This window comes from Sander lucioperca, chromosome 19 (assembly GCF_008315115.2).
Source record: "Sander lucioperca isolate FBNREF2018 chromosome 19, SLUC_FBN_1.2, whole genome shotgun sequence".
In the NCBI taxonomy this organism is placed as follows: domain Eukaryota; kingdom Metazoa; phylum Chordata; class Actinopteri; order Perciformes; family Percidae; genus Sander; species Sander lucioperca.
The window spans coordinates 22,911,814-22,922,737 of NC_050191.1; the positions used below are offsets into that span (position 1 = coordinate 22,911,814).

The 10,924-nt window shown below is 43.6% G+C and overlaps 1 protein-coding gene across 2 annotated transcripts; it reads left to right on the forward strand.

Annotated features, from left to right (window-relative positions):
• Nucleotides 1-480: 480 nt before the first annotated feature.
• tbx18 (T-box transcription factor 18) lies at nt 481-10,158 on the forward strand. 2 transcript variants are annotated; one of them, XM_031288092.2, is made up of 8 exons: nt 481-1,059; nt 2,519-2,678; nt 3,120-3,221; nt 4,567-4,738; nt 5,206-5,373; nt 6,590-6,654; nt 7,964-8,058; nt 8,477-10,158. In XM_031288092.2, the coding sequence occupies exons 1-8, from the start codon at nt 825-827 to the stop codon at nt 9,016-9,018; spliced, it is 1,539 nt and encodes a 512-aa protein (XP_031143952.1). In that variant the 5' UTR covers nt 481-824; the 3' UTR covers nt 9,019-10,158. The 2 variants fall into 2 exon arrangements, with proteins under 2 accessions (XP_031143952.1, XP_031143950.1); XM_031288090.2 differs by having other exon boundaries at nt 484-1,059; nt 2,516-2,678.
• The last annotated feature ends 766 nt before the right edge of the window (nt 10,159-10,924 follow it).

The window sequence follows — 10,924 nt, forward strand, 5'->3', positions numbered from 1 at the left end:
TGATAGGACTCACACATATTTCATAGACAGTTCAGAATTGCGATTTTTTTTTTTTAATAGCCTATGTCTTTTGAAGGGCACAAAAATTAAGAAATAAACCAAATCTGAACACAGGCCTATTTTCTTTCTATTAAGGGCCAGTGAGTAGGTATAGGCCTACATTTATTATGGCCGCTTACAGTGGGCGTACAGATGAGACTATCACATGCACAAACACATTATATGACATTATATGTGAAAGACGTTGGCCTACATGGTGTAAGAAATGCTTATTCCCAGGATAGGGAGCACCAGTGTCCACCGTGCACGAGGTACTAATGGCCAGCTATGCAAAGCATTTCGGGCCGTTGTGTGAAAATGCGCGCAATGCCCCAGAGAGACGCTCCTCGCGCTCCTTCGCCTGAAGACATGATTCATTCACCAGCTCTACTTTTACCACATAAGGCGGCACGAGCGGCCCCCACAGCGGGCGGGACCAGGGGAAAGTTCCGGGGGGCTGTGATTACTCGTGATTGGTTGCTCTGTGTTGTGACTGACAGGTCCCATTCTCCGGCTCTCCACTAAGCTCCGGTTGTTGACACTCTCCAAAAGTCCGCACGGCTCTCACGGATAACGGAGACGTTATTAGGCTACAGCTCGTCCCGGCTCCCTCTGTTTCCTCTGCTGTCCGGCTCCAGGACGGACAACCCGTCGCACGGAAAGAACTGGCTTGCCATCCTGGATTTCCTGTTTTTCGACTCAGTGTGTTTTGAACTTTTCTTGCTCCCCGCAAGCCCGTGACGCCGTCTCTTTCCTCTCGTACCTCTGCTCGGAAACCGAGAGAAATGGCAGAGAAGCGGCGGTCCCCGTGCGCGCTGAGTGTTAAGGCGCATGCATTCTCGGTAGAGGCGCTGATCGGAGCCGAAAAGAGACGCAGGAAGGCCGGGGAGGATGCTGTGTCCGCCGACTACGAGGACGGGACTGATGTCTCTGATCTAACCGGGAGCCCGGGGCCGCGAGCCGACAGAGCGTGCACCAGCGACCGGGGCAGCGAGGCAGAATGTGCAAGTGACGGATCCCGTAAGTAAATAACAACAAAGAAAGCCGGTAGTAATACAAGCCTAATAATAACGACTACATTAAATTAATAATACATTACAATGACTGCATACAATGGGCCATTGGAATGGCAACATTACCAAATTAGAAGTAGCCTATATCATAGCCAATATAAAGTAAATGTAAAACAATGTCAATGTTGCATTAAACCATAGGCTCATCATTATAGGCTGTAATTGTTTTCAAAGCTAATACTGCTATACAGCTGTTTATTGAATAGGCCATGCGCATTTGATACCCTATCACTGTTTTTAAGGTTTTATTACTTCAACTTGCTTTTAGCTACTCGCTGAGATGTGTTTTTACATAAAAACCTGTATTTTTTTTCTCCATCAGGATCATGTATGCTCTGCTTATTGCTGAGGAATATTTAGTAAGACGCAAAAGATCCAGATCATAAAGCAAAACAATGATAGGCTTTGGTCAGGTCCTCAGAGTGGAAGTGTGATATCATATCGTGGCCCCGGTCTAGTAAATATGAGTGGTGTGAGTGTGACTAATGTGAGACGCTTTATGAGTTGTGTTGCAATCATAAACACGCCAATTAGCAGCGTATAAAGGCAGGGGAACGGCCACGGAAAGGATGCTAAGAGGTCTGCAGAAAGCATAAACAGGCTGGCCCTGACAAATAAGGATTTCAATCTGCTGCACGTTTAAAACGCACTTGGCTGAGGATTTGTCTTTGTGTTAGTTTGGCTTGTTAGGCCCATGTCTAATGTCCATAAATTTCCACCACCTGGCGAGGCCTGCGTTGAATAGCGCAAATAACAACAGCGGTGAGACACATAAACACTACTGTTAGGGTGTCCTCTAAACATATCCCCAATATTAAAACAGAATTAAACTCAAGTACTACATCATGAAAATCATTACACAGTTCCTACTGGGACTTAAATTGGAGTTCAGTAGTGTATGAACTGTAAAGACACATATAAAACTACAATATTCTAAATTCCTGTCAGTGTACCAGTATTCAAGAGGGAGTTTAATAGACGCAATCATAAGCCTACTATAAAGCATTTTTATCTCCTTGCAATAGCTAAAAAATAACTTGTAGTGTGTAGTAAAAGTTTTGACCTTTTTCGTGGGCTGCTGAAAGTTTTTTTTTTTTTTTTTTTTATCATTGCTACAGTCTCTGTAATGGGACAATTTGAATGATGCATAGCCTATTTAATATAACAATGTACCTAATAATAAGTCATATTTGGACAAATGCTTTGTGCAGTTATAGTCTTGGTGGTTATATTTACATAGCCTATAGTAATCGAGAGTTCGTCTTGCTGTCATGTTTGTGTGCTTTTAAAATAAATTTTCTATGAGTCACAGGACAAAATATCCTTGAAGTAGAATAATGCTTGGCTTAGATGGGTGTGTTACTATTGAAACGTGTTCATCTTCTCGCCTCTTTCCGGTGCAGCAGAGAGCGAGGACGCGCTGCTCGAGAGCCCGCAGCCTGCAGCTCCGTGCACGGCGCCGGTAACCGCGAGCGGAGAGGAGACCCGCGTGGACCTGCAAGGATCAGACCTGTGGAAACGGTTCCACGAGATTGGCACGGAAATGATCATTACCAAGGCTGGACGGTAAGAGCCTATAATGTTCGGGATGGAAACAAAAAGAAGCGCCCAGAGATGGATGAACAAACAAACAAACAAAGAATTATACAATCTAGGCAACCTTGAATAAACCATATTTCTAGCCTAAATGATTTATTATATCATTTAGGCTAAAAGATTAAATAAGATAAGAGTCATAATAATCGGAAATTTGCTATTAAAAAGAGGCTTTGAATCCGGTAATTATAGAAGTAATCAGCTGACTTAATTTCTTAAAGATAACAAGACGACGGCATAAACAGCCTTGTCTGTTTTATTATTATTTTTATTAAGCTATAATATATTATTATTATTATTATTATTATTATTATTATTATAAATTAATAACGACTGTGTGTTGTAAACCCATGTAGCCTGTAGCTGATCTGAAATCTCCAATGCAGATGATTTATTTGGTTTTCCTGTCAGGCGGATGTTCCCCGCTATGCGTGTGAAGATTACGGGCTTGGACCCACATCAGCAGTATTACATCGCCATGGATATAATCCCCGTGGACAACAAACGATACAGGTAAAAAAAAAAAAAAAAATACGCACAGAGCACGCGCGCGCACACACACACACACACACACACACACACACACACACACACACACACACACACACACACACTCCAAAATTCATGAAAAAACGTGTGATCCTTTTATAAACAATTACAAAAGTCACATTAAAATAAAGATTCTTATGTGATACAGAAACTGTAAATGTATAGAAGTATAGGCTTACAGAAATGGCCACACGCATGCCCGTTAGCATATGTAGTCTTATTTTAGACTCCATACACACTGTTCCTGGGACAACCTAAGATTTTTCAATTGTGCAAATCTCGTTCTGGCTCCACAAATGGCGCTTGGCACCGGACTGTTGTCACGGCGGTTTTGCCGTCCCTTTTGGGAAAAGGGCCTTTTGGATGCCTAACCTCTCCACCCTAGAAGGTCAAACCAACACATGTCGTTATAATGCAGAAGAAAAAACTGCGTGTTATTGCAACGGCGTCGATGCAGCCAAGTCTTAGGCACTGTAGGCCTGTAGGTCTGTCATTTCAAACTTTCAAAAGCCGTTTAAATGTAAACACGTTTTTAGCGGCGTGGTGGACTGATGAGTGACATCCTAATGGACGGATGTTATTGGGCCAGTCTGACAAGATATGGCATATTGTACAGGGGATTAGGGAAACGTGGTGCTCACGTGCACGCACAGTAATGATGTGCTGGCGACAACGCGCCGTGGAGGAACGAGAGTCTGCAGCTTTTGAGTCCACCCAAACGCCTAACAGCAGGTGATGAGCACACCTTCAACCAGACGAGGAACTAATTAGTTGGGTTACTAGCTGAAGGCGATTAGTGTAGGCCTACATCGTTTTAAGCATTTAATTGCATACCGAAAATAGTACAAAGTAGTTTTAGGCCTGATTTAACTCTAAGTTGACATTTGTCTTGGCATGCGCTTTTTTAACATCTTCATATAAAATGCAGCACAAAAGAAAAATGTGTTTGTTTAATTAAATAATGATATAAGTAGCTAAGCTCAAATGTGAGATCTGCCATCAAAGTTGTAATTATCATTCAACTGATAATTACAACTTTGATGGCATTATGTTAGGTTCCCGTGACTGATTCAATCCTCTCTCTCGACTTTTGAAAAGGTCTCCATATCACTTGTGATTATTGGTGGTCGTTGGTCTTATTTTCTGGCGTTTTTCTTTCGTGAAATGGGGTGAATAGCAGTATGAGGAAGAACTAAAAAAAAAAAAAAAAAAAGCAAAGTCAGGACATTGTGTTCATTTACCTCCCCGTGTGTGTGTGTGTGTGTGTGTGTGTGTGTGTGTGTGTGTGTGTTGTGTGTAAATTGTGAAGGTACGTGTACCACAGCTCCAAGTGGATGGTAGCGGGGAATGCGGACTCGCCTGTGCCGCCCAGAGTGTACATCCACCCGGACTCCCCGGCCTCAGGAGAGACGTGGATGCGTCAGGTGGTCAGCTTCGACAAACTTAAACTGACCAACAATGAACTGGACGACCAGGGACATGTAAGTGCCACAACGAAGACTGTCTGTAAAATATTTCTATGATACTATTATATGGGTAACCTACTTCACTGTGGCCTCTTGAATTGTATTTTTCTTTTAATCTCCGTTATGATAGGACAAGCATCATTTTATATTTTGATTTAATATTTTTGTTGTTGTGATAATTCCAGTAGGCCTACTCATCTGCAACTGAATTGTTCTGCTTCATTTTGTAATAATAAGAAATATGGCCTATGACTAATATTTTATTGAAATAAAAATTCCCATTTCTGACATTGTTGCAAGAACAATAATTCCCTCTTTAAGTTGAGGGTGTCTGATTTGACGTATTGTGGATGTTTATGTGTGCAGGTGCATGTGTCTATGCATCTCTGTGTCCAAGTGTTCATGTTCATTATCCAACTATTATGTTTTATGGTTGTGAATAACGTGCAGTTGCTGTTATATTTTTTTCCCTGCCTGTTCAGATCATTCTGCACTCCATGCACAAGTACCAGCCGCGGGTCCATGTGATCCGTAAGGAGTGTGGAGAGGAGTTATCCCCAGTGAGAGCCATCCCTGCTGGGGAAGGCACCCGTACCTTCGCCTTCCCTGAGACGGTGTTCACCACCGTCACAGCGTATCAGAATCAACAGGTAGCACAGCTGACCTCCACATGACCACATGTCCTCTTAAAACCAAACCCACTGAAAAAGATAACGTTGTCCACGAAACCCACATTTCCAGCATGCAAGTGCTACACTGACTGCCCTGTTGCCAATGGATATTATTGTTTGTTTTGTAGTTTTGTACAGTTACTAACAAGCGATGACTGATAAGCAAGTGAAACCAACTTCTTCAGGTTGCACTAGAGAATGATATCAGACAGAACAACACTATAAGAAGTAAAAAAGTCAAATAAACTATTTTAGTTCCTGTGTCTTAACAATTTCATGTTTTGCACCTGGGTCTGGTCTGCATTTTAAAGGCAGATTATTCTGCGAGCGTGAGTGCGTGAGTGCGTGTGTGTGTGTGTGTGTGTGTGTGTGTGTGTGTGTGTGTGTGTGTGTGTGTGTGTGTTTTGCAAAACAGAGAGAGAGAGAGAGAGAGAGAGAGAGAGAGAGAGAGAGAGAGAGAGAGAGAGAGAGAATGACAAAGGTCCTGCGGCTTTCCTTGGGAGTGTTTTACCAATTCCACCAAGGAAACGCTTATTGGACTGATTTTTAAAACATGACAGTGCTACTCACTTAAGTTGATTTTTGAAGTACTTTTCTACATTGCTTGAGCGTCTCATGTTTTCTGAATTTTGCCCAAATTTCAAAGCCAACTTCTTCAATAAGTAAAAGCTGCAGTTTTTTTTCTGGATTTTTGCACTAGACCAGTCAATGTGAGCTTTGAAGTAGGATGTTCGCTGGGGTTAGCTGGCCCACAGCGCATGATGGCTGAAGTCAGAACATGGTGGCGATGCCTATAAAAGTCCCTTTGGATGCGGGTCACAGAGTTGGGCGTTAAACACCACCCACAGCCTGGCCTGGCAGCTCCACAGACATTAACTAACATGCGCGCGCACACACACACACACACACACACACACACACACACACACACACACACACACACACACACACACATTCACATATAGCTATGTGCAAGGAAACATACATACATTCCCACATATGTTCAACTCATACAAACAGCACTGTTGGCAGCAAACTATGCACATTATTGTATTTATTTATAGATCTGATTAAAAGATTACACACAAAGGCAATTATTTGGGCTGCAAATAATCTTCCATTACACAGTATGTTATCATGGACTTTGTAATAACACATTTTTGGGAAATAATTAGTGTCTTATTTTACTTTTCAGATTACAAGACTGAAAATTGACAGAAACCCATTTGCCAAAGGCTTCAGAGACTCTGGCAGAAACCGGTGAGTTCAATTCAACCACAGAGATTTTCACATTATCTAGTGCATTAGGGGTAATGTGGGATGCATGGCTGCATTATATACTGGCTTGGTTGTGGTTTTTGTCACGGCTATTTCAGTCTGATTTTATGGGGAGCAAAGCTTTGTATTTATTTATTTTTTTCTAATGGAAAATGTGCAACAGCCTCCCATTAAACCTGTTCTAAATGGCAGACAAGAAATTGACTAAACTGAACTGACGTGGCACATACAATTATGATTTCACCATATTTAACGGTGATGCATTTTCGTGCAAATGTGCTAACTTTAAAGGCACATTAATCCCAGCAACTGCATAGTTACAGGCACATGCTTTGAGAGGGAAAAATCTAACCTCGGCTACAAACCTAAATGGAGCGTCAGATTCCAGTCGGCCTCGAGAACATAAACATCAACAGCAAAATAATAAAAGTCAAGAGTGTCCTGAAGAAAATCTGTATAAACACATTTCTAAACATATATAAACACAGCATTAAAACAACACAGCAGTTAAACTCCAACAGTCTCCAAACAGCCACTCCCCCGAGGCCTCACAGAAATCATTAGAGAGGAGGGGAGAGAAAGGGGGAGAGCAGGAGAAAGAGAAGGGGAAGAAACGTGTGAGACAGAAGATTTGAGAGGGAGGAAGGTAGAAAACAGCAAACTGGATAACCCTGACAGCTGACCCTATAAAAGTTAAACTCAGGAAGGCCGATAAAAAACTCCCCTTAAATATTACAGGAAGAGTTAAGCAGTTTGCTAAATAAACTTCTGCTCTGATAGGCTGCTTTGGAGCACACAGAACCGCTCCGGGCAGCTTGTCTAAATTATCACCGTGGCTACAACCCCGCGGGGGGGAAGACTTTTATCCTCACGCTAACGAGGGGTAACAGAGCACTCGCATTACCCCGCCACAGCAACCCTCTGCCCCACCTAGAGGAGAAGGGAGACGCAGATTGGTGGGGGGGGAAGGGGAGTCCCACCTCATAAATCCTTGCTGCGGCTTCCTGCTCCTTCGTCCTGATTCGCCCGTAAAAGCCGTGTGAAAGCAATTACCTCCGAGCACCCGGCTGGCAGCAGCCAATGGCAATGTGGCGTTTATGCCCCTCATTACCTGAGGTCTCCATGGAGATGGCAAGAGAGGCCCCACGGGCGACTAAAATGGCCGCCAGGTGGTTTGGCGTAATGTGAGGCAGGCTGGGAGAGAGCGGCTGCAGCTGCATCAGTGACTAAAGAAAGTGCAAGACAAGGAAGTTCTGATGATCTTTGTTGTGTGTTAACGTGTGTTTTACAGGATGGGTCTGGAGGCTTTGGTTGAGTCTTATGCATTCTGGCGTCCATCTCTGCGAACACTCACATTTGAGGACATCCCTGGCATTACCAAGCAAGGTAAGAGTTAACTACCGGGAGTTTTCCGGATACTGAGTAATGAGTCAAGTCATCCAGCCTAAATGGCAACCTTCTACCAAAGAGGTTTGCCAAAACATCACAATACTTCCTTTTTTGCTTTTGATAGAAACATGATACATTATTGTCAAGGATGTTCCGATCAAACATTTGATCTCCTGATACTGATAACAACACCTCAACTCTGGGTATCTGTCCAATAACTGTGCACTCATTTTTCAAAATATTTAACCTGTATACCTCACTGTGTTCAATTCATTGGAATCATTTTATGTAAGGAAACAATAAACCATGGAGAAAGTAGGTGGTGCATCCCTAGTTGAATTTAAACCAACAAACAACGCCATCATTTAAGTGGATATAGGTTCACTTCTCTGTTTTTCTGACTCGGTTTCTGTAGGGATCCCAGGAGTTCATGGTGGGATCGGACCATCATCTCACCTGCTCTCCACATCCCCGTGCTCCTCACCTTTCCAGGTCTGCCCTCTCAGCCCACCTGACTACACCTGCAGCCGACCCACGCACCCTCTCCATCGCTACAGCAACCCCCAGGAGCCGTTCCCCCCTCCCAGAGGTCCATCGGCGTATGAAGGCGAAGGATTCTGTTCTCTGCCTCTCCCTGCTTCTCAATTTGGCTATCTATCTAACCCCACGCCGCAGGGTTACGCTGGGCTTCGCCTCCACACACCGCCCTACAGCCTGTACGGTTACACATTCCCTCCCTCACCACGCCTCGCAGCTAGCCCTGATAAAATGGCTGCCGCTGCCACTGCCAATCATCAGAGTCCCTTCCTTGGCTCGTCTCCCAGTGGGACTCTAACGGACAGTCTGGGTGTACTCAGTGGAGGACAGCAGGGCTTCTTGTTTGACTCCCGGACTTTAGGACTGGCAGGTAGCCAGCCGGGAGGCGGGGCCTCACAGGTCACTGCCCACATGGGCTGAATATGACTCTGGACATCTAGGGTTGTCATGAAAAATGAAATTGGTTCAGAACGTTCTACGAATTAATCATCCACGTGCTGAAAAAGCATCAGGCTGAATTGTGGACAAACAGAGAGGAGTGACAGATCAAGCCATTGCCTCTGTGAGCATAAAGAGCTTGTCAAAGCTCTTTTAACTGAAGGGAATATTTTTACGTTCTTATCTTTTAAGTATGTTCTCTAGGACACGCACATGCAGCTGCAGTGGTCACTAAAGGGAGAAACTACCTGCAGCTTTGGATAAGGAGTCCAAACGATGTAACCAGCGACTAAACTTGAACTGACTATGGACTGGGCAGAAACTGGGCTGGCCCATGCACTCAAAGCAAGCACTTCAACCCCTGGCAGGAGGCCCTGAAGCAGTAACTGTTATACTCACACAGCATTCTACATCGCCTCCTTGATCTTGCCTACTTTGGATGGAGTTCCTGAACACTACTTTTGAACTTGTTTTTATGGGATACTTTGACTAAATTCCTTTCGTCAATTCAATTGTTTGTCATTACATGCGGTGTTCTCGATCAAATCTTTGGAATAACAAACATGTAGTCCATCTAGTAATAGCACTACAGGCAGGGCCGTTTCACCACTCAGACTCTCGAAAAAAAAAAAACGTTTATACACAACACCAGGAGCCTGTCACATATTAGCATGATGACATCATGGCCTTAAGAGACCATGGGAGATATCCCAGTGACACTAATGGACTGACAAGGTTAAAGCTGTGGGAGAATGATGGATGAAGGACTGATCTACGTATTCTACGTCTGGTTTGACAGATGTTTCCTTGATGCAGCCGTTTGGATGGCAGGCTTGTGGGACACAGACGTAACTGCACATGATAACTCTGTATATAGCGAGGGGAAGGCGGGTGGGGAAGACATGTGGGTATATAAAAGGCTGTGTGACCCTTCGCACTTAAAAACCCCAATGCACCTGCTTCTGCTCTTTAGACTGGGTCAGGTATGCAACAGCCAACCCTGAACTTGACCGAAAAGCTTTTCTTCGCAAACATGCGCTATATCAGCACGCCCTTTGGCCGAGGACATTAACATGTTCTGTGACCTTTTTTGAGCCAAATAAAATATATGTATTCATGTCACAATGTTAATATGTAATCAATATCTTACTAATTTAACTGATATTGTTTTGTTTATGAAGGCGATTGTGAACATACCATGTGTGTGTGGGAGCGTTTTCTTTCCACATTTTTTTTTAAAAGTGAAGCAATATTGCAATGCTTACAATATAATATTTCCTTGTGAAAACAAAAAAAAGTACGCTTACGTGTTCTCCCTTATGTGTGTGCTAGTGGCATTGTGAATGTGTGTGTGTGTGTGTGTGTGTGTGTGTGTGTGTGTGTGTCTGTGTGTGTGATAAAGCAGTCAATGATTGGGGTTGTTCCACAGGCTTTGGATTCCAGAGAAATGAAAATACCACAGGAGACCGGGAGAAAGAACAACTCTCAGGCACACTCACACACACTCACACACACACACACACACACACACACACACACACACACACACACACACACACACACACAAGCAAATAAGACTAAGACCTACAACTATGCTGAATTGACTAGTCACACGAGGCAGGGTGTGCGGTGAATGTGGATGTGGGTGTGATGGTGTGGACATGTGTGAGTATGCATATTTGTGTGTGTGTGTGTGTGTGTGTGTGTGTGTGGCAACAGGTGGTTGAGCTGACAGCGAATGTGTGACCTAAGACACCAAGAATCCAAGACAAAACACAGAGACATATTTCCTCTGTTCCTCATACCCAAAATAAATTTTGAAAAGAAAACAAGACTAGTGCTACACCTCATCTCTTGTAATAGTTAGTACTTTGTCAGTTAGGACACA